The following is a 26,997-nucleotide window of genomic DNA, read 5'->3' as shown; positions in this document are numbered from 1 at the left end:
ATAATAGTGGTGCATTGTATAGATAGTAAACTTGTGACAGTTTAATAGTAGATTTAAGTAAGTGCGAAACAATAATATAATAGAATAGCTAAAAACAGCATTCTGGTCACCAGGAATCAACATAATGAGGCTTTCACACAATGTACATACATATGATGGTTTTTTACAAATGCTGTTAGCTAAGCTACCAAAATCTAAAACATTCATCAATCAATTACAAGCAGGGCTGACCTTAGGCAGTTGTGGCCATAACGGGCCTCGTGCTGAAGGTTTTATAAACAAAAAACTGCTATTATAACAGCAATCAGTCTAAGTGTGGAAGCATTGTTAACACCTTCACTGTGAAACGAGTCATGTACCAACTCTAGGAAAGTCGTGATAGTAGTAAATTGTGTCTACTGCAGTCAATATAACTTGGATTGTAGTATAGCTTGCACAAAACACAACATTCAGTGCTCTTACCAGTGGGAAACGCAATTTTGTATCGAATTATTGGGTAGGGTACGATAAGCGGACCCGGTTTTTTATATCGAAGAATATAGTCATCGATACCTAATATTCGCATCTCAAATCCTAAACTATCAATCGATGTAAAAGTACCTATAGTCTTCAATAACAACCATATGTTTTAAATGAAAATATGAATTTAATATTTACAGTGATCAAATAAATTATTATAACCAAAATTAGGAAAACTGAAGACGACCATATTTACCCCTCTCACAGTTACAGTTGTTTCTTTCCCACAAATTTCACATAATGGGTTTTTCGGTACGAGTCCAACATGTTAAAGCCACGAAAAAGCAACGTTGTGTAGTTTTATAAAATTGACTGCCATTTTTAATAATCAGAATTACTTATGTAAAATTAAAATATTATCCTACGTGGATTATTTTAGAATGTTTACAGCTGTTGATATAGATTATTATTTTAAGGTAATAGTTCAAAATAATTAATCAGTATCGATTGATTATATCGATGGTTATGATTAAGTAATATCATTTGCCAATTTCGATATAAAAAACCGGGTCCGCTTATCGTACCCTACCCGAATTATTTAAAATGAAAGCTAGAAACCTCTCAGGAAAGTAAATTTGTATAGTGTAGAAGCTTTAAATTTGACATTGTTAAACCAATGAGAAATTAACATACGATTATGAATTGTTATTAGTTCATAATTTAAATATAAATTAATTATATTGGCATAAACAAATATTAAACAGGAAAAATCCACAATGGTAACTTACTAATAACCTAATTTTATTTTCTTATTGATTGTGTTTGTACTAATAGTTAAACATGTTTTTTCTTGTTAAAATATGGTACTATACCTTGTCAAACAGTTCCCAAATGTTGTAGATGTCCACTACATGTTTCAGAAACGTCATTCCATTATCAGGTGATTAAAAACAAACATGTTTTTAAAAAAAGCTTCATGCAGGGTTGTTGAAAGTTAAAAAATTAAAAATAACACAAATACAAAAAAATAAATTGGGACATACGAATATTACGTGACGGTAGGTCTACCAGAACACATGGTCATAACCAGGCAGACAGGTTGAAGTGTGCAGTGGTTACGTCCTCATGTGTTCTTGTTGGTTTGTTTATCAGCTGGATAAAAATATACTGTCAGAGAACATTGTTAAAAATACAACGCAAACTGAACTAAAGTTCCTTGTTTAATACATTACAGTTTGAATCATTATGTTTATATATTTAATATTCTTTGAGAATATAGAGTTTACAGCCTTTCTCGTATTTATGTAAAAGTTCTAAATTATCGTTAATTCCTCCCTTATTGTTGTGAATGTTGTCAATAAGATACTGAGCAAAAAATGATTTTTGTTAATTTAACCGCAGATAGGGACAATGTTCCTGAATAATTTTGACGAAGGTTAAAAACGCTTTTTCTGTGATCCATCCAACAACACCAATAGGTGGTTATATTTTCAGAGCGGATTGGATTGAAATTTATCTTTAAAAAAATATATCTACTGGCAACGACTTTGTATTTAGAACAATATTGATTACCCAGTTAATTGTTTGAACCCGCTGTTTGCTATTGTTAAGAGTTTGTAAGTTTTCAAGGAGTCAGTGCAGTTGTCCTTAAGGTGTTGAACTTTGTTGTGTGAATTTAGATAAGCTTGTTCTCCCTCCCCCTTCCATTTAATCATTAGGTAGCTTGTTGAAGTTTATATAATAATGACCAGTTTGTTTTTTACTGTACAAATTCCTACAAAAACAATATCCTTTGGGAAGCACTACTTATAAGCATGAAACAGCTCTTTGTAAAAAAATGTTTCAGTGACAAAATGACTATGATTACTTTTTGATGTATGATTATATGTATGCATGCTTTCAGCCTGTGCTCCTCCTCCTGGAAGATATGATCCTAAACTGGATACTAAGATCAAAGGCGCTGTTCTACCAGTGTCAAAAAGGTTTCCCCATCAGAAGTGTTCTTCATCCTCTCTGGATAGCATCGAGGGACCTGTTAATCCTTCACATGCAACATTCAGAACTGTGAGTAGTCATACTACTCACAGCATTTATTTTCAGCTCATGTAGTGAGTAAATGTAGAATATATACACTATGTTCTCAACGGCATACAGCTGTATTCATCTCTTACAGTTTTCTAAAATATCTGTATTGTGCATTCAATTTCCAATACAGTTACAAATGGTGTTGAAATTCAAAGGTACGATATGTAATTGAATACACAGCACTAAATAAATAAGCTGATTTAGTTGACAAAAGTTGTTCGTGGTACCAAGCACAAAGTAATTGTTTTCTGAAGCATATTAATTATAATGTATTTGAAACGTTCAATATTGACTATGGGCGATGAAAGATTTGAAAGAATAGCAGGATTTTTATTTTTTTGGTTAGCAACTAATATATACTGAATTAAAATTAACATTGTGACATAATTTTGCGCAAATTTGGATAGTCACTATCTTAAAATTTTTTATTGGTTGAGAGACTAAACTTTTATTGGTGGATAACTTATCCAAGTAATGTGTAAGTAGGTATTGTCATATTACAAGTTGTAGTTTAAATTGGTTGTAAATTATGGCAGCCCACCAAATTTCCACAATGTTTCTGTATGTATGTTAAAACTGCACTGTTTTAACTTGACAATTTACCATTATAGACACAACATTACACGTTTTTTAGTGTTAGGTAATTATTTAAAACTTATATTAATGCACTTTTTCGAGATCTCAAGGTTTCTAGATGACGGCTGTTCAAATTTTAGAAAGAGAATGGTTATATCTGTCAAGTTTTATTAATTGTATTTTGTAAACATTTTGCTTTCTCATAGTTTGTATAAACTATGTTAAATTTTCTCCATAGACCAAACTTTAACTTTTTGTTTACAAATTTTACAGCTGTAACATTCAACCCCATAAATCAATGTATAACAAGATATGTACCAAATATAGGAAGACAATACCAAATACTTGATGGATTGAGTATAACAAAATGAAATTTGAATTTCTTAAAGAACGCTTACAAAACATGGGAAAGTGCCCTGTCGCTAAAGAAATTTCAAATTGCAAGATCTAGTTTTGAGGAGGATTGAGAGAGAGAGAGAAATGGAGAGCTGATGAGACAAAGATAACCATTTCCTAGTACTCGGAGTTGGAGGGAGAAGGGGTTAGCAGACTGTTATCACAGCCCGGCTGGAAATAAAAAAAAACGATCATGCTCATGTGACGTAGTGGTCTGAGTGTGCATGCATTACTGACATGTAGACAACCTTAGGCCCAAATACTGAACTTTTCTTAAAAAAAATATAATTAATATATAGAGTCAAAGTGTAATACATACTTTCTTCCTTTATATATATGCATTGAAAACAAATTCATTGTAATTTATGTGGATTGTCGTTACGGTTGGCTTTGAAAAATTTCCTCTCATTGTCGCCCTTAGGTTGTTTTACAAATATTGTATTAGAATTTTAAAATAGTGCTTTTGAAACAGATCGTTCTGTGTTTGTCACAAACTTGGATTATGCGTTAAAACTTTTACTTTTTCTGTCTGTTGAAAAGTTTTTATTAATTTATATATTTATATTATCCTTCTCTAAGAGAATTTGGAAAGTAATTTAATTAACATTTGTCTAACTATATTAACCCTTTTAATGCCGACGTGCGCCACGAGCGCTCGTCACTGTTTATTCGAGAAATGCCGACGTGCGCCGCGAGCGCACGTCAACGTCATTAGTTTTTACGAAAAATGCCGACTTGCGCTGGGGGCGCTCGTCCGGTTTTTGTTATATTGTAGTTTTAATTATTGACCAAATGCCACTATATTTTTGCATACTGTGTCTAGACACTACTACTTTTGATACAAACTCAACATGTTATCAGCTGTTTTTCAACCTCATTTACGTCCAATCATTCAGTGAGCTTTGGTTGCTGTGGTAATACGTTGTTGCTAGGTTTATGTTTTAACCCTAGATTACAAATCCTTCGTAAAATTTACGACACGGCCTATCGAAAACAATAGAATTTGGGTAGTGTGGCTTCGGAGCGCCACCCCCCTCCCTCTACCTTCTTAAAGATGCCAGTCAAGGTCAGTGTCTGTCTGTCAGTCGCCTGCGGCACGTTGTTCTATGCGTTTCTAGCATTGCGTCGTCATTTTTTACGAAGGTTTTGTGAATGCGTGACTTTTTTTTGCTGAGGCAACTTTTAGTTTTTATGTGAATATTTTTACTATAGGAGCTCATATACCAGTTGAATTATTACCGGAAGTGTATATAATAGTTATATCTGATACTTAGTGTGTGTGTGTGAAATTGTAAATTTTAGCAAATTATTATTTTGTGAGAATGAATGACGACGAGGGAGCCAGGATTAGACAATTACTGGACGAAACTTTGTCAGAGGATGATATAGTTCACGAAAATAGTGAGGATGAAGAGGACCAGTTAGAAATAGATGTATTTGAGGATACAGACGATACAGATGCTGACCCAAATTTTGAAGTAGACGAGCAGAGTGATGTTTTCGGATGATGATGAAGATGATGACTTTTCTCATAGGAGGCAACACGAAAAAGGCAAACGACTTGACTACAATATACTACCATGTACATCAACAACCACGAACTGTCACACTAACTAGCCTCCACACCACGACCTGCCTCAGCACCAGCCGCCACACCACAAGCTTTTCACCCCACCAGCCGCCACACCACGAGCTGTTACAACCACAGGACACTACATCACAAGCTGTCACGCCACCATCAGCCACACACCACCGGCTAGAGGTACAGATGAACCTGACACTTACCTTTACAAAACTTAGAACTAATGTAGTTCGAGCAAAAAATGGCCATGTTTGGAGTACTAAACCAAGACAGGGGAGTATTCGAAATCCAGCAAGAAATATTGTTCTTTCCAGGAGAGGAGTAGTTGGTACAGCACGGGATGCTATCACTGCTCGTGAATGTTTCGAACTTATTATAAATGAAGCTATTCTAAATAAGATTATTCTTCACACAAATAACCAAATAACTCGTGTAAGAGTAAATTATGCAAATCTGACCGCTACACATTCTCTCTTGACAATTGATGAATTGTGGGCGTTTTTAGGAATTTTAGTAAACTCTGCAGCATGCAAAGATAACCACTTAACAACAAGAGAACTATTTGATAATGAATGGAGTGGTTGTCGATACAAGTGTGTGATGAACAGTGAACGTTTTGAGTTCATTTTGAACTGCCTTCGTTTCGAACGATAGAGAAACGCGTTTGGAGCGTCAACGAGAGTGATCCGTTTGCGCCCATACGAGAGTTATGGGATGATTTTGTTCTAAATAAACTGTAAGACGAAATATAGACCAGGCTCGTACGTAACTGTTGACGAACAGTTATTGGGATTCAGGGGAAAAATGTCCCTTTAGAATGTACATCCCAAACAAACCTTCCAAGTATGGAATAAAAATAGTTATGGCGTGTGATACAACCACTAAATACATGATCAATGGAATTCCCTATGTTGGTAAAAAAACTCAAACCGGAGGGCAACCACTTGCAGAATTCTTTGTAAAAGAAATTACGAAGACCAATTCATGGTACAAACAGAAGTGTCACTATGGACAATTGGTTCACTAGTGTCAGCCCTGGCCGAAGATTTTGCTAAGAGACCCATACAACTTGACCTTAGTCGGTACCATACGTGCAAACAGAAAAGGTGTCCCTTCCGAACTGATGAACAAAAAGGAAAGACCTGTGAACACTTCGCTATTTTTGTTTGATAGGGAAAAAAAACACTTGTGTCGTACAAACCAAAAAAGAACAAAGTCGTTCTCCCTCCTCTCAACCATGCATGAAGGTAACCATATCAACGACGATACACATAAGCCAGATATAATTCATACTTACAATGAAACGAAAGGAGGAGTCGATGCCATGGACCAATTGTGTAACAACATGTCATGCAGTAGGAAGACCCAACGCTGGGCCATTAGCTGTGTTCTTTGGCATTATGAACATTAGCTTTGTAAATTCATATGTGATATATTGCACAAACAATCTTGAAAAAGGAAATCAACCTGCCAACAGAAGAACCTTCATGAAAGAACTATTTATGGACCTTAGTAGACCTCACATGCAGAACCGCCTCCAGATACCGAGCCTTAGACGAGGACTGCGCACAATGATTTGTGGCGTTCTAGGAATCCCTGACAATCCCGGCGCTGCCCCACCTCCAGGTACAAGGAAAGTGTGTTTCTATTGTCCTTCTAACCTAAAGGCGAATGACAACAACGTATTGTAAGCATTGCCGCCACCCTATCTGTGCCCAACACAAAGCTACAACTTGTATTTCATGTGATGAAGGACAATGAACTATTGTACGGCCTCGTAAAGTACAGTAACTTTGTGGTTCTACCTAATGATGATTTTTTTTACCCAATATTGATTGTATTAATCTTTTTTTATAAGTATTTATAGTAAACTTTTGTATTTACGTTAATGTTTTGAACAAATAAAATAGTTAATCTCACATTTTTATTTTTTTTTTTCAAAACCCTCATTTTTCTTGTTCAAATTTAACACATATTCAAAATATGTAAATAGGAATACTATATAAGATTTATTAAGCACAAATATTAATCAATTCGTCTCATATAATACACAGAGAATGTAATACGTACCTTATAAAACTACTTAATTAGTGTAACAGTATGAGAAAAATAATAACAAAGCTAGTCGTAAATTTTACGAAGGTTTTGTGAACATGTGACTCCAAAACAGGTTATGTAATCTAGGGTTAATGGGAATTATTCATGCTTTTCTTTTGTTTATTTCAGTTTGCTTATATTATTATTAGTTTTTGTGATTATTGTAAATAGATTTGACCATGAGTAAAAGAGGGGGACTCATTCTTTGTGCTTCGGCAAACACAAGTGTTAAAAAATTTTTAATTATGTACCCTATATTGTAAATAATTAATTTTAATTTTATGTAAACTACTTTCTTTATTATTTCAACAAACAATTTTATACATTGTGCTAAACAACACGTGTAAATAAAGTGATTTTGAATGAAACTGACCAAAATATGTCTTACTGAATTTTACTGTAAAATGTGGGACTTTACAAGGTTTTCGATAAAATGCTGTAACTTCACTATTTTTCAAAGGCAAGTTCTTTCAAATTTTGGTGTGAGTGTTAACAATTAAATATATAGTACAATTACCAGTAACTACTTTTTAGTTAAGGCTAATAATTAAGGTACCTTTATATGTTCAAACTAATTTTTTTTTAAGTTTTTGTTTTTTTACAAATATAAATTATATAAATTTGTAAACATTTTAATACTCATTTGTTTTAAACACGCCACATTGTGACATAAAAAACAACACCTCAATGGATAAATTTCCTTCAGTAAATAAAAAAGTTATACATTTTTTTAAAAATAGTTTGTCAAATTATGGAAAAAGGGCCTGGCATTCTTCGCATGTACTTTTTGAAAACAGGTTGGCATTTTTCGCATGGTCACTGAAAAAATGTCTGGCATTAAAAGGGTTTAAGTGCAATAACAAATTGTAATTTTGTTTTAGCCCCAGCTAACAAGGAAAAAGTTGATTAAACTGACATCAACAGAAAAGCTTAACCTCACAAAGGAGTTTAACAGTGAAAGTGGGGGTAGTTCAAGCGCTTGTAAATCCCAGTTCCAGTTAGCATCTGGAATCCAAAGACAAATAACCAGGTAGGTGGCAGTAATTGTATGTTTTATATGTGGAGGAGTGGCCTGTATAGCGTGTATACTTTATAGAGATGCTTTATTTGGACTCTGCCTTTTTTATATTTGTGTAAAATTCCAATATGACTGGTTTTGAACGTGGAAGGAGTACTGTATTAAATAACCTACTTAAGTATAAAGTAAAAAATTAAAAATATTACAATTTTATATTAATTAAATTTTTTGTGTGTATTGAATGTTATCAACTATGAAAATATTTGTTACAAAATCTTAATGAAGAACAGAATCCATACAAAAAGAACAGGATAAAGGTCAAAAATACCCATGTCTACAAAGAGATGAGTGCAAGGGTTGTAGTGATCCTAATAATATGAGAGTTGTTCAGAAAGTAAAAAGCGTTTTGGAATTTTAAAAGAAACCAAGTACAAGAAATACACTTTATTATACAGGGGTGCTAAAAAGTCCCGGGACGGTCTAATAACTTTTGAACTAATTACAATATAAGAACCAAAATTTACATCAAGCTTTTGCTCATATAAAACTATTATTTTATGTATTTCACCATGATATCCTGCTTTTATGGGGGACGTCCCGCTAGGGTTGGTGAAAATTCTTAAATAGAAGCATAAGGTCGAGTCGTACATCAAATTAAAGCTCTTTTTAATTAGAAACATTTTGGCAAAATCTGACGTAAAACAGTTTGACGCATTACAAAATGGCGGACACTCAAAGATTATAAAATACAGAATTTTTCAAATGCAAACATTCTGGTTGTTAGAGAAAACTGAGACACTTAATCTTTTATTTTACTTCAAATCACTTACCAAAACAGTTATAACAAATGTTCAAAGTGTTTGCCTTCAGTTTGCTGACAATATCCCAATCGATTGTAGAACGCTGATATATCGCATTGTTTATCTGGAAATTCCTTATCAGCAGGTAAGGTTATTACCTTCCTTATCTGGAAGGTAATCAGCTGGAGCAAACAAGACCAAAAAGACAACAATGAAATTGCCAGCCTGACAGATACAGTTGTTTTATCAACTCAGTCACTTAAAAGTCTTCAAGCCCTAATTTTGCTAGTAGTTTCAGTAGTGCTAGTTTATTTTGCTATGGCGCTTTCCGAGAGAGAAAGAATAACTTTATTAATGAATGCGCGGGTTTGGTGACCGTATTAGATCATGTCATGAGGTAAGGCATCTGTTTAATGATACTTTTCCCAATAGACCCTCCAATTTCAAAAATCTACTGTGGGAAGGACAATACAGCGGTTTGAACAGACAGGAAACATTGCAGATCTCCCTAGATCCGGAAGGCCCAAGACCGCGACCAATGAGGACAAAGCTTTAGACGTTTTACAGTGTTTTGTTGAGAACCCACATGAATCGATTGTCTCAATAGCACAACAACAAGGAATTAGTCGATATTCAGTCTCAGATATTTTTAAAAACTAATAGTTACAAAGGGATATAAAGCTAAATTGGTGCAGGAACTAAGCGAAGACGACTTTGATCGTAGAATCGAGTTTTGCGAAGTTATGATGAATAAAATCAATGAAAACTTGGGATTTTTTAGCAAACATTGTATTTACTGATGAGTCAACATTTTGCTTGAATGGAACAATAAACCGCCACAACTGCCGCTATTGGAGCGATACAAACCCACATTGGATGATACAAACACATATCATCCAGAAAAGTTAAATGTTTGGGGCCGGTATTGTGGGGCGGCATGTGGTAGGGCCATTCTTTATAGATGGAAATTTAAACTCTGCAGTGTATTTAGCATTACTCCAAAACCAGATAATTCCTGAAATTCAACGTGTTTCTGGTGATAATTTTGAAAATATCTGGTTTCAGCAAGATGGAGCCCCTCCACATTATGGCGTACATGTAAGACATTTTTTAGACAATGTCTTTCCACATAAGTGGATTGGTTTAAGAAGGGGAACAATAGAATGGCCTGCCCGTTCTCCAGATTTGTCCCCTTTAGACTACTTCTTTTGGGGCTACCTCAAAGAAAAAAGTGTTTAAAACAAAACCTCAAAAATTTTGGATGAGTTGAGAAACCGTATTGTAAGAGAAGCTCAGGTGTTCCTGTCCAAGCTTTAAACAATGCGATATCAGCGTTCTACAATCGATTGGGATATTGTCAGCAAAACTGAAGGCAAACACTTTGAACATTTGTTATAACTGTTTTGGTAAGTGATTTGAAGTAAAAAGAAGTAAAATAAAAGATTAAGTGTCTCAGTTTTCTCTAACAACCAGAATGTTTGCATTTGAAAAATTCTGTATTTTATAATCTTTGAGTGTCCGCCATTTTTGTAATGCGTCAACTGTTTTACGTCAGATTTTTGCCAAAATGTTTCTAATTAAAAAGAGCTTTAATTGGATGTACGACTCGACCTATGCTTCTATTTAAGAATTTTCACCAACCCCTAGCGGGACGTCCCCATAAGCAGGATATCATGGTGAAATACATAAAATAATTCATGGACTTTTCAGCACCCCTGTTACATGTGAAAGAGGGACTAAAATACTACTTTTCTACATAATCACCATAAAAATTGAGCCACTTATCATAGTGGTGGACTAGCTTTGAAATTCCTGTGTCATAGAATTCTGCCAGATGATCACAGCCACTCAGTGACACGTCCTTGGAGCTCCTCATCATTGTTAAAACGCCAGGTCTTCATTTTCTGGAACAACTGAAAATCACTTAAAGCAAGATCAGGACTGTAGGGGGAATGAGGAAATACTTCCCAGTTGAACGAGTTCAAGAGTTCTTACGGTTTGCTGTGTGAGGTCGGACGTTGTCATGCAAAAGCAACAACGTCAGTCACAATGCTCAAATTCAAATGCTCTTCTCTTGATCATAAACGTTTGTTCTGCCATTTTAAAACTCAATGCACTATTTCCTGACAGAACTTTCAAGTCATTACGCTGTTCCCATACACTTCACACAGTTCCCGATGAATTTCTATTGTTTTTAAGTTTTGATCAAAAAAAAAAAAAAAAAAACAAATCACAGATCCCACTTCACAACTGGCGGGATTTCCGATTGCAGCACACATTTCAAATTTGAATATAAAAATCCGAGTAGGGCGGAGCTGTTCCCTTTCTCAAGGTTGGATGCTAACTGAGGTGCTGAACACGAATACACCAATATATATATGTGATTGGCACACGTCTGACGGCAGTGGACGGTCCTTACTTTATGAATAGCCCTTGTATTATAAATGTGAAAGTGCCTTTGTTTGTTTTACTTTCACGCATAAACTATTCAATCGATTCAACAAAAAAATACTTTGAACTATGTATGCTTTAATTAAAAATAATCATTAACCACTCCAATTGTATTTTTCAATAGTGTTTGAATTTTAATCTGATATACTAATTTATGGTTTAATGATTTACTATGTTACAGAACTGCCTACAAGAGACTCGAAAATGAACTGTCTGAATGTGGACAAAAACTTTTAGAACGTAACTTAGAAATTAAAAAATTAGAGGAAGACTTAGAAAAAGTAAAACAAAATGAGAGTGAACTTATGATTAAATTGGAAGAGAAGAACAATCTGATAAAAAGTAGAAGTAAGGAGTTATTGGAACTTAAAAACAATTTTGATGTATTTAACGAAAAACTAACACAAGAAAGACAAGAAAACAAAAAGTTAATTGATACACTAAGTGAGGAAATTTCAGCATTGCAAGCTGAGAAAGAAGACATTGAAGGAATATTAGCAGAAAAACACAGTGTTATTGTTGCAATAAATGATAAGTACGTAGACTTAGAGAGAGAATTACAATCTCTTCAAGAGGAAAACAGGAAGTATTCAGAAGAAATAATAAGGCTAAAAGAATCAAATTTAGAAATTGTTGACAAAATTGTAACAGAATCTGAACTAAAAATAGAATATCTTGAGGACAGTTTGAACACTAAAGTAAAAAACTTGGAGCTGGAATTTTCTGATGCTTGTCAAAAAGTTGAAGTTGATTTTCAGACTCAAGTAAATTTCTTTTCTCATGAATTTGACTTAAAAACGGAAGAAATGCACAACAAAATGACGAAATGTTTTTCTAGTATTAAAGATTTAGAATCATTTGTAAATGAAAAGGAAAAGGAATTCTTAAAAGATATTCAAGAAGCAGATGAGAGGTGTAAATACATGTATAGAGAATTGTGCAAAGTTGAGGAGCAAAGAGATGAATTAGTAGAGGCTGATTTAGAAAAGAAATTAGCAATAGTTGAACTGACAGATAAAGCAAATACTTTTGAAGAAGAATTAGAACACTGCAGAACGAAATGCAAAAAATATGAAATTACACTGAACAGTATGCAAGAAACAATAAAGGCTTTGAGTGAGCGTCTTGTAGAAAGCGAGATCGAAGTGGAACGGCTAAGTAAAGTTGAGAGTGTCTTGGAAACTCAGAAAATGGTTCTTGAAGAAAAGTCACAGCTTCTTCTCTCAGATATCACCGCATTGAGAGAAAGCATGGACAGAATGGAAAAAGACATAATCTATGACGTGACGGCTTTGAAAGAACATTTAGTGGCTAAAGCAGAACATTTTAAAGCTGAAGCATCGAGGCAAGTTGGAATATTAAATGACAAAATTAATGAAAAACAGAGTACCATTGATGTACTGTTAAGTGATAATAGCTATTACAAAAATGAGTGTGATATAAAAGATAAGTTTATAAGGGATATGGAAAAGAAAGCAGACAGCCTTGCATTAGAAATTGTTAATATGAAATCTGAATTGCAATCACTTCAACAGACCATTGAAGAAAAAGACAAAATCGAAAAAACACAACTTCAGACAATAAAAGAATTACAATCTAATCTTGCATTAGAACAGGAGAGGTGCCATACGTTGGAAACGACAAAAGATAGATGTCAAACAGAAATATCTAAATTGGAGCATGATAACATTGATAAAGCTGAATTTATTCTAGAACTTTCAATGACAATTGATAGTCTTAAGGAAGCCATAAAAGACAATGAAACTAAAATGTCATGCTTAGAAGCAGAGAAAGACAGTCTGTGCCTTCAGTTGGCAGACACATTAAGTAAAAATTCTGATCTGGAAACCCGACTGGAAAGTAAAAATATGGTTATCAATAACTTAACAAATCGGTTAACTATAGCAGAGACTAACTGTAAAGAAAATCTTGCTCAAATTGACAAGTTGCACACAACCATAAACAAACACAATGAAGAATTGAAGTTGAACACAAATATTGCTATTGAGTTGACAGAAGCTGAAGAAAAAATTGCGGAGCTCCAGGAAAAACTCGCTTTAAAAGAAGAAGAGATGGAGAATCTCAGAAAAAGGTACTTTTGGTAAAATCACAATATTAATGTCAGCATGGTAGTTGTAATGTATGTATAGATCATTTGATTGATTATAAAATTATTGTTAACTTGTTCAGCTGATTCTTAGTACAGATGGAACATCTTATGGTTACTCATTATTACTATTAATTATTTTCAATTAAAACTCAGTCAAAAAATCAGTCTTGTGATGAGTTCAAATTCCACATCATTTATCATTCTGATTACTATTATGAGATTGTGTGGTATTTTTGTCCAATGTTGTTCTACAATTACTGTTACTATTATTCTATAATAAGTTCTATCACCCAGTCTGGCTAAAAGATTAGGGTCATAATATTCTGTATTTTGATTTCTTCACAACTTTAACAATATCCCCTTTGATATGCTTCCCCCCAAAATGTTTTAACTATTACGTGCAACTTTTATTTCCATTGAAAAAAAATTTGTTATTCTTCTAAGTGCATTTTTATGGCTTCAACTATCGAAATCATGGTCCTTTCAGTTTATATTTTACTTTTGGAAAGAGAGCAGTTACACAGGACAAGTTCTGGGGAATAGAGTTAATGTTCTAACACAATGATGCCGTGCTTAGCCAAAAACAACTAGTAAAACAATGCGGTTTGGGTCATGCCATACTTCTGGTGAAGAATCATTACTTTTTTTTTCATTGCTTTACTTTACAACACCTGTTTCTTTGCCAATTTTTACAATCTCACCAACCGCTTAAATACTGAATTGATGGCCTTTTTGTATCATGCCTTCAATTTTTCTCAAGGTCTTTGTTGACGTTGAAGGTCACGCTGGTTGTGAATTGTGTACAATATATTCTCACCCCTCATTGATTCGCTTAAATCACTCAGAAAGAGCCTCTGTGGTGCAAGTTTCACTAAACATTTTATATTACTTCTTTGATATTTCAAGTTGCTACATATTTTTCCAACAGATAGCTGATGAACAGTTGGACATGAACTTAAGACACGTCACTAGTTGTTAATAGCCGGAATGTCGGAAAGAGAGAGTGAATGCCATGTGACTGTTCCTTGTAGTATTTGACCTTGACACTTGCATTGTTGTCTGGGTAGTAAAAACAGTTTTAGCCAGATGTGTGTGGAGATCAGCCTAAATAAAGATACTGTATAGTATCCTGTCTTTCTTTTTACTCCATTCATAATCTTTCCAGTGGTAATTATACATTAGATTTGCTTGCATTTGCCAATAAAGTATGATATATGATTTGAGTATGTAAAATCATTAATGGTAAATAAATTCTGGATTTTGAGCTCTTTTGGAGTTGTGTAAGATTTTTTGAGATAGGAGGATCTTCCATAAAATATAATTGTTTCTTTTTCTAATGTGATTGATTAATTGCCAACAGTATTCTCTGAATAAATAAATATATTTACTCAATAAAAGTACTGTAATACGCCCTTACCACCCTTCATCAGTGACGAGAGAAGGCCGACCACTCTGATTCTCATCATGCACATTTGTTCGAGCGCCATTGAACATTCTAACCCACTATCTCACTATTCCTTCACTCATCACGTCTTCCCCGTTAACATCTAGAAACGACGTTAAATGTCAGTCGGTGTCACATTTCTTGTGTTCAAAAATCTTATTACAGATCGAATCTCCCAATTGGCGCGATCACTAATTGTCTTAAACATTTTAAAGTTGTATTTATAGTAGACATAAAAATAATGTATAATTCAGTGTTACATTTTTACAAATTATAATGTAATGTGTTTGTGAAACCCTAATTACAGCAATGATGTGTATTTTTAATGAAGTAACTGACATATATTACTGTTATCAGTTTACAAGAAGATAAGAAGCTTTTGAGATTTGAACTAGAGAAAAGTGAGCTTCAAGTTCAGTACGAGAAGAAAGAGAAAGAGAACGCAGAACAGGAGTTAGCTCAACTTTTGGGTCACCAAAATATACGCCAAAAGATTCGTCATGTGAACCATCTCAAGCAACAAAACATGGAACTGAAACAGGTATCTTCACATTTTACATTTGTTGTTTTTGTTTACATTTGTAGATGGGAATCCAGGAGGTTTTGATTGAATCATAATTTCCAACAGTAATTGATTTAAAGAAACATAGCAAAAAATAATTATTTTTTAAATGTATTGCAAAAAATATATTTGAAATATATATGTATCGGGTCAATTTTTTATTTGAATTATAGAAATTGGAGTAGTTTCTTTGTAACATGTTTTTTTAAACAATGGAGTATGTTCTACAGAGTCATTATGTGTGCTCTCCGTGTACCTCTTCAGGTACAGGCTGTTTTTTAAAACACATTTTTTTGATTTAGTTTATGTAAAATCATACCATATGAAAATTATTAATAATGATGTATAATTTAATATTATACATAAGTAATTCATATTACATTTTTATTGATGTACTTTTTATGTGTGTTACAGTATGTACATAAAAAAGTTAACCTTTGTTTTTGAAGTAATACTCTTGTTAGATAAGAACTTGTGTTTATTTTTTCAGTTTTTTTTTGTATGGGAATTCAAGGTAGCTTAACCCATTGGGGAACTTGCTTGAGCGTCACTCGTTGCGGCTGAGCGGGACTGAATAATCTTGCCCGAGCGTCACTCGTTGCAGCCGAGCGGGACTTAATAACCTGCCCGAGCGGCACTCATGCTCTTTCTAGACACTAACGATAATGTATTTGTTTGTTTTTCCCCTAGATCACAGTTTGTACCCTCTTGCATCCTTATGAGCATTTATTCCGTTTTGATTCGTTAACCCTTTCAGTGCCAGACATTCTCCCTCGCGCGTGCAAGAAATGCCAGGCATAGTGCCATATGCTCATGCAAGAAGAGCCAGGCTATAATTGCCAATTTTTCAGCAGTTTGCAAAAACTGTCACAGTTTTATTTATTGATGAAAATTGTTACTTTTAGTTTTGTTTTGCTCTAATCAATGTGCTTTAAATTAATACTGAAAAATAAATTTACTACAACATGCATTAAAAATATAAAACCAGAAAAACTTTTACTTACATAAAATTTTATGATCAATTTTTTAGTTTGGTGTAAATATAAGGCCAGTAAAAAAAATCCTTGTTCCATAAATTGAGTATGTATTTGAACCTCCACATACTTTTGAACACATACACAAAAAATTTTACATGTATCTTCAAAAATAAAGGTTTTATCATTGTTTTTCAAAAATAATGTGTATTTGGATTTTTTGCACATCTTGCTAAACACTGTTTTTCACTTTATAAAATTATTCACAACAACATCACTATCGTCTTCTAACACTCTCTGTACAGTGTTTTCGCTAAGAGGTGATGCACTACGCTTCATTTTGTAAACATTTTACAACAATAAACGAAACAACAACAAGTTAGCTCGGCGCAATCGGCGAAACTGCGTAGTTGGTTAGTAAACAACAGACGACAGCTGACTCAGACTAGCGACGTCAACAGCCACTTTAATTTTGTTTTATTTATAACACTAATGTAATGAGAGATCAACTGAATGTTTTTTATTAGTTTATATCTTTATAAATACAATTATAACAAAATTAGGATTGTTTAGATATTTTTTGTATTTTTTACGAATATTTTAAAACACGTCCGTGTAGTCGGACGCTGGCACTGAAAGGGTTAATTTTGCACACTGGAATCACAACTAATAGCTTGTTTTGCTATTGTTTACATATTGCCATATGCTCAAAGATACTCATAGACTGACACAAAAATGAATTATAAAAAGTAAATGAATGGTCATTGTATGTAATGTAAATAGTTTATTTTAATTATCATTTTAATAATAACAATTGAATGTAACAAACAGTTTTATCTCATCTCCCAGACCACTAATTCAAGAACTTGTCTTCAAATCATAAAAAAGTGAAAAAATGTAAGTGAATTTTGTTTTGTTATTATGCTTTATAATTAAGTAATCCAATAGAAACTAACTGGTTTTCCATGTAAAAAACATTGTGCTGTTTTGAATAAAAAATTATTGAAACAGATAAACAAAAAAGCAATAAAATATTGACAGTTGCTTTTGACTTTTGTTTTTCTTACTAAAAAAATGTGTAAATATATACTAAAAGAAATTAAATAAAAATTACTTAGTGAAAGCAACAAACACTATTGTAGAGCAACCAAATAGATTAAAATGTCCTGAAAAATTGACTAATTTATCTGTATCCAAACTCATTCTATTAATATTTTAGTACACGAAAGCATTTTTGCCAAAATCAATTCAAATATTCAGTCCTAGACAGGCTAGGTTACTTGCTTTCTCAATGGGTTAATAAAAATGCAATTAAATATATTGAAATTATTAAAAAACCTATAATAATGCATATGACCAACACAATGTCATTGAAAATAACCCTTGTTTGCCTAGTGGTTATTCAGGAAAAATCTTTTATAACTTTTCAACTAAAAGAATTAAACACACAAATATTTGCTCCAATAATATATTTTGAAAACCAGTTTCAGGAACATAATAATTGGCATGTTGATTGCCTTTAAATGCTTTGTCATAAAAAGGAAAATTGATCCTAATGAATCAAATGAATGAAAACACCAAACTGTCTAAAGATTCCATGAAAGGTTATTGCTGTATTTGACAATTATACTGTGACTTATCTATTATATTTCCTTTCATAATTTCTAATTTCTTCATAATAACCCTTCGCACGCCACTACTAAATCCATTGATTTCCCTGTAATGCCAAAACAACTAAAAACATTTTTTCTTTTCAAAGCTAATTTTTATTAGGACAGATATCAAAGGTAAAGGCAAAAAGTATAAACAGGAAGTTTTATTTAAAAATTGTGAATTCCATTGTGAAACCATTCTGATATATTTGTCTACAGCGTGGAAAGGATTAACACCGATTTCTAATTTTCTCTTGTTTTAATTTCAGACAAATATAAATCTTGAAATTGAAGTGAAAATGCTAAGAAAGAAACTAGCTGAATCGAAAGAAAATGCACCACAGAATGACACTCCAAAATCTCTCATGAAGAAAAACGTCAGCACAAAACCTTTATCGCCTTCTGTATTGAAGGACAGGAACCATTGATAGCAGGTAATATAATTGAAGATTTACTATGAAATATTATTTTTCATATTTTTAGTATTAACATTAAATGTAACAAATGTAATTCATACGATGCTAGTTTCTTATAATACACAGAAGAGAAAATTTGATATCACCAGTTAATGATTACACGTTTTCTTATATTAATTTATATTTTTGCGAGGCCTTTTGAAATCAAAGATTCCATCATCAGCCGGCTCAATAAATAAATAAATGTTTGTATTTTGGCTTTATTTTTCTGCATAAATTTTACTTTGTAATGTTTTAGATTATTTCATGTTAACCACTCATGGACAGTTCCCTAGTGTGTTAAATGCACTGTGTTATTTGTGCCAAAATGTAAAAAAAGTTTGTACTACTATCATTTACCTTGAGGTGTAATTGTTGTAGTCCTTCCAATTGAGGAAGGACAAATATTTATGATGAATGATCTGCGTGTCTATTGTCATGAATGATGACTTGATACAAGAAGACGAGAAAATTTGGTAAATCATGTTGAGCAGAATGTGTTCTATTCAAATGTGACAGATCTATATCCCTAGACACATCAGCCTAAAGGGCTTTTGGAGGTGAATGTTAAACAAGCTAACTCATTCCGAACTCTACTAGATTTGTAGCCCACCTTTTTTGGTGCTCATTTTCCCCGATTAATTCATTGACTCATTGACGTGCAAAACTCCTGAATATCCCACAGAATGGCTGAAGTCCAATGAACTTTATTGATAATTTGAACTATCAGCGATTTCATCACCAGGAATGCCAGCACAAAATGGGATTTTTGAGTCTGCCCAACTTGGAGTCTGTGGATTCGACCTAAACTCAACATATTGATTTTACTAACCTTAACCCATAATTGCTATAACTTGAATTACCTGGAATAACGAAGGAAACCTAAGTACCTATGGAGGGGAAACATAAATGTGTTCCCCACTAATTCCCCTTTCTGTCTTATATCTGTACATGTAACATTCCAATTTTATTTATTTATTTATTACATGAACATTAAGAACAGTAATTTGTCAAGTTACAATAAGTAGAATTAAGGAGATGGTGTTTCATTAATTCCAGGAACTCTTCTATCTTGTACACAGGATTCTTCAACAGGAATTCTTTAAGCAAGCTCTTCAGTCTGTTGCCAGTCAGGGTCCAAAAGTGGTCTGGAAGGAGGTTTTTTCAGTTTTTGGCCTACGTATGACGGTTTTTTCTCGAAGAGGGCTGTTTCTATGTTGGGGTAGGACGAATCTAGAGGCATGGCGTGTGGGGGTAGCTGTGAAGGTCCAAGTGAGTCTGCAGGTTTAGTGTGTCTGCATATAAAATGGCTTCATAGATGTAGAGCGCAGGTACTGTTAGTATGCATAGGGTCTGATAGGCTTGACGACAGCTTTGCTGGGACTCCAGGTTTGCAATTGTCCTAATTGCCTTCTTTTGTAGTACAAGTACTCTCTTCAGATTTCCCGAGGAGCTTCCCCAGATTGTAAGACCATATCTAATATGAGATTCTACTAGAGCGTAGTATGCCATTTTTGCCGCTTCCTGAGTGCCAACCCATTTAATGCGTTTAACAATATAGACACCAGTGGCTGATTTTATTGCAGATGTTGTTTTACATGGTTTGCCCATGTGAGTCCATTATCTAGAGTTTATTCCTAGAAACTTAATCTGATCACCACTGCTACATTGGGGATACTAGTGGGTAGAATTTTTTTTTTCTGTTAAAATGTACTTGTGTTGTCCTTGTCAGGGTTTATTGCTAAATCATTTTGTTTACTGTAGGCTATGGCTTTTTGAAGAGATGCAACAGAGTTATCGTACAATTCTTGAGCTGTGTCATTTTTTAAAAGGAGGGTTGTATCGTCTGCATACATTATGCAGCTGGTACTGTAGTTGTGAATTAGAGCTGGGAAGTCGTTAGTCAACAAAATGAATAAGAATAGGTCCCAGCACGGATCCCTGAGGAACTCCTCTTGTTATTGGTTTATGGATCTGATCTGAACATGGTAGTAAGGCCAGCTGTAGTATGTTGGATGTCTACAACTTGGGATCTCTCTTTAAGGTAGCTGACAAACCATTTGTTTTCTAAGCCGTCTTACTCCTAAAGTTATAAGTTTTTTAGAGATCAGCTCATGTCCCAAACAGTCGAAAGCCTTGCTGTAGTCTAAAAAAATAAGGCTGTTACAAATTGTCCTTCATCTATGCTGTCGATTATAGACTCAACAAGGCTTATGATGGCAGAAATAGTTGATTTTTTCCTTTTTGGAATCCATGCTGACAGTCAGTAATTAAGGCTTGATTTTTGAGATGGGTCATTAACCTGTTTAGTACTATTTTTTCTATAATTTTTTGAAAAAGTTGAAATTAATGATATGGGCCTGTAATTTTTTGGGTCGGTTTTTTTGGTCCTTTTTTATGCTTTGGATAAACCCGGAGACTTTCAGTTTGGTTGGAAACTGCCCTAAATGAGAAAGATTTATTTATTATGGATGTGAGAGGGGTAGTTAATTCTTCTGCACAGTGTTTTAAAAACGGTTTTTTGATGAGAATTCATCTATGCCACTGGACGGTTTGTTTTTTAAGCTATGTATGACTTGATTTACTTCTTTGTATGTTGTGTGGAGTCAGATAAAATGACTGTGTTAAAGGAGTGTTTGAAGGGTTTTGATCCTCTTCCAGTCTGCAGCCTCCCAATTGCTGATTGTTCTGTTGAACTGTTACTTCTGCTATTTGAGTAAAGTAAGTGTTGAATTGGTCAGCTACCTGAATCGGATTGTCAACAACTGTATTGTTGATGTTGAGCTTAGGGCAGTTTTTGGCTAGGTTGTTTTGGCATTTCTTTCTGTGTTTATAAGATCCCATACAGCTTTTGACTTATTGTTAGAGGTAATTATTTTCTGTGCATTAGCATTTTGCTGCAATGTCCTTAGTGTGATGTCATATACGTCTTTTTTATGTTTACCATTGTTGCTTTGTCTTGTGCCTTTCCAGTTAATTCATAGGTTTTTCAGGGCCCGTAAGTAGGCAGCTTTTTGATCTCAGCTGATTCTCGGTCCATAGTAGTCAATAGGCTTTGCTTTTTGTTTTATTTTTGTTCTTGTTCTTCCTTTGTGGGCAAGATATGTCCAAGGCAGTTCGCAGTGCTCCTTCGAAATTGTTAAAGGCTGATTCTGCATCTTCGGCATTGTGGACAGCATCCCAGTTTTTTATGGAGAGCAGGGATTTCAGCTGGTCAAGGTTTTTCCTACCCATTTGTCGCCTTAGAGTTTGTGAAGTGGTATTATTTTTGCTGAAGACCAGACTGCACATTTTGAGCTGTATGATCTGATAGCCCAGTTTGTAAGACTGTTTGTACTAAGGTCATGGTCTGGAATATTAGTACATATGCAGTCAATTGATGTGCTTGTGTCAGGTGTAATGCGAGTTGCTGGGAGAGGAATTCTTCTCATATTTTGTGTTGCCAACTCATTTTCAAGCATCAGGCTGTCATGGTTATTAGGTTTAAACTGTCAATGTTTATGTCTCCCACCAGAATTAATGACTTATTATGAGCTTGATAATGGTCCAGGATGTTCGATAGGATGTCCAAGCTAGTTTGAATATTTTACACCTGGGGGACGGTAAACACCAAGGAGATTAAAGATGCTTCCCATTGTTTGTGATATGAAACCATTGCAGCCTCAAATAGTTTTTCTTCACAATGGTTAGTAATGTCAATTGCTTCTGTGTCATTTGTTAGGTTGTCCTTACAATAAATAGCTACTCCCCCTAGTTTTATGTCTCTTCTACAGTACTCAGACACAAGTGTGAAGCCTTCAAGTTTTGTGTTTTCAATATCACTTTGTTTGAGGCCATGCTCTGTTAAAACTACAAGGCTGGGGCATATTTCACTTAACAGGTGATTTAGCCGGTTTATTTTTGTAGACAGGCCTCTTATGTTCTGATGACATATTGTTAGGCTATAATTTTCTTCTGCTGAGTGTTGCCTAAAAAACAGTTTCTATCTTCTGAGAATGAGTTAATGGGATCTCCCGTTCCAGTGACATCATGAGCAGGAATGGAGTGCAGACTGGTTGAAATATTCAAATAGTGCTGGTTGATTCTAGTGTAGTAGTCAATGTGCTTAGTAAAAAAAATCTTCCAGGTTTTCATTGTCAGGTCGTATTCCTTGCAGTCATCGGGGGTAGTCTTTCTTTCACAGTGCTTGAAGGATAAGTTGATGGGTGGGGTTCCCTTTTTTTGTTGGTTGGAGTAGATGTTATAAGTGACTTGGGGGTTTGGTCTTCAAAAGGGGTTTTTTGCATTAGGAACAGAGGTTTTCATTTTTTTACTTGAAGGGAAACACTGAATTTGTTCTCTTCTTTCTTAAAAACTGGTTTCTTTATATTTTTGAACTGAGTTTTTATTTTTTATGTATTGGCATTTTTCAATTCAGGGGCACACTCTTCTGTGATTTTTTGTTACTGTTAGGTTCTTTTACGGTTGCTTCAAGATTTTTTCAACTTTTCTTCCAAAATGATATGATGATTTTTTAAATAACCCATTTCCAGAAGAAGAGAGGGGGAAGTAGTATTGTTTGAGAGTCAGGGGTCAAAGTTTGAGTTTCTGCATTACAAAACAAAACAACCTATTACTTTTTTTTCAGGTATCTGCCGCTTCAGTGTAATGAGTTTACTCTCCAAGTCCTTGAATTTTTTGTTCATGGTCGTCAATCATCATGTTCAGTTTTTTCTGTCATAGATCTTCGAAGATAGCTTGAGCTTCAATTGAGTATTGTTTTTCTTTGGTCAATTGTGCTTCCAGCTCAGATACCTTTTCTTGAAGCCTCTCCATATTTGAAAAATGCTTGTTTTTCACAGTTTTCAAGTTCCTCTATTTTGGCTTGCAGACTACTCAATTTGTCAAGAAGTCTGAGGTTTTCCTTTTTTTAGAATACCGTTTTCTGGAGTAGAGCAGATTCTATTTTAGCAGCTACAATCAAATTTTCTTCATTACTTTGTGGCACTGCAATCTGTGAGGCTTTTTTCAAGTTTCTTGGAGTGACTCGCTCAGGGGGTTAGTTTTTTGAAGGTGAAGTCTTGCCTACCAAAGTGGGTTTCATTATTTTGAGTCGATACAATATGACAGCTGCTACATTTCCAGTCAGGTAGATTCTTTTTTGTCAGACTTTTGAAATCTTTATTGGATAAATTGACACATTCTGCATGGAACCACTGCTTGCAGTTTCCAGTGCATAAAATCCCTTTAATGTTTTACTCCAATTGTACAGGTTCCACACGGATAATTTTGCCATTTTATTCTGCCAAGAGTTGAAAGAAGACTTTATAAAAATTCCTGTTTAATCAAAATGATTTTTTTTTTTTTTTTTTTTTTTTTTTTTTTTTTTAAGCTTGGTTTGTCTGATTCCTATTGTCAATGTTTAGAAGGAAAAAATAATAAAATTAAGAACAGTTTTTTTAAAGTTTGGCTGTTCTTTATGTCAATAATTGAGGTCCAAAATATAAAAATCAAATCAGTTTTGTAAAGTTTGGCTGTTTCTTTATGTCATAAAACTTGAGGTCCAGGTGTATAGAATTGCACAGTATAAGTTAGATTGATTTAAGGTAGTCAATGATCATGTCAAAATTGTAACATACTGTTGTCCAGTATATTACTAGGTCTGGCAATAAAATAGCAAGCAGAAGTCTGAGGTTAGTAATCAGCAGACGCTGTGTCAGCGCTAGAGGTTAGTGCTCCCGGCTGCCTGACACACTTGCTCTAGCTGTCTGTCTGCCACCTGTTGTTCAACTGGTGTAGTGTTGGAAGTGACGTATTTAGCAGCAATGGATGAATTGGCTGTGACGTCACATCAGATTTGGTGATTTTTTTCAGTAGTGCTTTGTCAAATGTTAGTGTATTAGAAAGATAAAATTCTTTCCTTATGCTCCTAGAATATTTTATTAAAAGTGGTTTCTGATTATTTGATATATTATAAAATTTGTTGACTTCAATATATAAGGTCAGTTACTGGTAAGTGAATGAATAAGTAAAATATTTCACTTTCTTTGAGTTTTAAGTGTCAAATTTTTTTGTGAACAGACTCACGGTACTCCAGGTAAGGTGCTGGTCGGAGGTTATTTGTTGTTTGGACCTAAAACCATCACTAATTTACTGTTTCTTGAGAGCGCTTTCACAGGGAATGTTGGCAGTCAGCCATGTTGGTTTTCATCAGTGATGAAGAGCTATCCAATGAGCCAATCTTGTTTAAACACTTTAAATGTTGAATCAAATTACAAGCTTCTTTATGCTAGTAGTTTTCAAAAATCACAAACTGAAATTGTGTAATGGCTGAAAGTGCCACAAAGTTAAATGTTCAGAATTTAATAAAAACTTTGTAAAACTGCTATATATTTTTTAATCCATAAAATTAATTTAAAATACAAAATATACTATTATTTGTTTCTCAAGAGTTGTTTTTATTTTATTGAACATATATAAATTAATTTTGCATGGGAAAAGCTGAAAGTGCCAGTGCTCATTACAGGTAAAAAATGAATGTTCATACAGTAGTGGTGTAAAAAAATACGAAATCACTAAAAAACCATAAACTTCAATTTAAAACTATTTGTACATATATCAAAACATGTGTACGTATCTGTATTTACCTTGTGTTCTATCGTTTGATTTAAAAATTGTAAATTTTGTTGAAATAAGATAATTAGAACATAAAATTCCCTACACGGTTAATTACTAATTATTGGCTAATGAAAAATGCCATGTTTGTTCATTTTTGGAAAGCTGTACATGGGAAATGAACGTCATTAATTTTATATGTGATTCAAAACTTGATAAGTCCATTAACATTTGGTCAACATTGACATTATTGAGCAATTGAGCATTCTAATGGCAGTAGTTTTTTCACATTAAGGTAATACATTTCAATATTTTTCAAATAATCCCCATAAATGACATAAAAACTGTAAGATCTCCAAATCTTAAAAACATATTGTAATTATTCAAGCTTTAAATAATGCTGAGTATACTTTTTGTTTCAGGTGGCTGGTTGAAAGAAATTTTACCAAATATGACATATCTGTGTATTTTTATCCGTAATTAACCATTTTAACTAACCATAACCAAAAACAAATTCTAAATAGAACAAATTTTACATTAAGTTACTTTTAAAGACTGATTAATTAATATAAGAGTATTTTAAGGTATTAGTTCACTTATCACTAATAAACTGTATAAGTGTTCACAATTTAATGTATACTTAAATACTTGTCAATAAATTTATAATATTGTTTGCTGTTTTTATGTGAATATGAAGAGGCGTAAATGCTGAAACACAATTTCTCTGCACACAGAAGAGTTATATTATGCCTCATTTAAACTCCTCATTTAAACTTACATACACAATTAATTATTTAGTGATGGATGTGTTTATTTATGTTCAGAAAAATGTATTACATTGTATGGGTAGCCTTTTGTTTAGATGGTTTTAAGTCATTAAGTCATGGTAAACATAATTTTTAAATTAAAGCTGTTACACCACATTTTGTTTTGGGCTACTGATAATACGATCTTATTTGCGTAATATTTTTATACAACTCTGGAATTATACTTAACAAAAAGTATATTACATAATAATGGAGCTCTAGTTGTCTGAATTGATTTAGAAGCAATTGATATAAAAGGATCTACCTTTACAAAAGAAATAAATGTCAATAACCTGTCACAAAACGTAATGAATTTTCCAAAATAATTTTTTTTATTGTGAAAAACTACGCAATTATCTCAAAACATATACTTGATACACACGATATTGTGTAATTGTTCCTGAACTGTAGAACCCACACAGAAGAGATCTTCTGAGGAGAAATCGTAAAATTTTCTAGCAGCACTCAGGAGATATTTATCACTTTTGTTAGTTAATGTAAATAGGTAACCATTATTTACAATATAGTTTCTTTCCATTACAACATAAATAATAATCTTTTATTTATATATTTCACCAAATCTTTTTTGGTCTTGATCCTATTATTCACCAAATAAAACATAGTTGGAAATAAAATAATGAATAATCAAATTAAAAAAAATAAATTTAATGTATTAATTTTAAAATTAATTAATAGCATATAAAATGATGGTTTCTATTGGATTTGATAAAAATCAGTGATTTCATGATTGAATATGCCAACTTGATATTTTGAGTTATGAATTGGTTTTGATTGTATTTCACTATATTGCTTTTTTTTAGTTACACCTGCTTTATATGTAACATGTACGTAAAAATGTTTTAAGGAAAATGCTGAATTTTAACTAGGTTATGGTCAAATGTTTTGTGATGTGATGTTCTTGGCATCAACTTGTTT

At 33.4% G+C, this 26,997-nt stretch overlaps 1 protein-coding gene across 1 annotated transcript in view; it reads left to right on the top strand.

Moving 5' to 3' along the window:
* The window catches only part of LOC124355347 (hyaluronan mediated motility receptor-like), a 29,789-nt gene extending 3,861 nt beyond the window's left edge, over positions 1-25,928 (top strand). Inside the window, exons 2-7 of the mRNA XM_046806453.1 lie at positions 2,363-2,523; positions 8,077-8,225; positions 11,646-13,556; positions 15,376-15,559; positions 18,476-18,640; positions 25,678-25,928. Of these exons, the coding sequence (XP_046662409.1) occupies positions 2,363-2,523; positions 8,077-8,225; positions 11,646-13,556; positions 15,376-15,559; positions 18,476-18,634 (2,564 nt within the window). The 3' untranslated portion in view covers positions 18,635-18,640; positions 25,678-25,928. The remainder of the gene's footprint in view (positions 1-2,362; positions 2,524-8,076; positions 8,226-11,645; positions 13,557-15,375; positions 15,560-18,475; positions 18,641-25,677) is intronic.
* The last annotated feature ends 1,069 nt before the right edge of the window (positions 25,929-26,997 follow it).

Source organism: Homalodisca vitripennis, chromosome 2, assembly GCF_021130785.1.
Source record: "Homalodisca vitripennis isolate AUS2020 chromosome 2, UT_GWSS_2.1, whole genome shotgun sequence".
NCBI classification, from domain to species: domain Eukaryota; kingdom Metazoa; phylum Arthropoda; class Insecta; order Hemiptera; family Cicadellidae; genus Homalodisca; species Homalodisca vitripennis.
The sequence above is the reverse complement of the archived record's forward strand: the minus strand, read 5'-3'. Positions and strand labels throughout refer to the sequence as shown.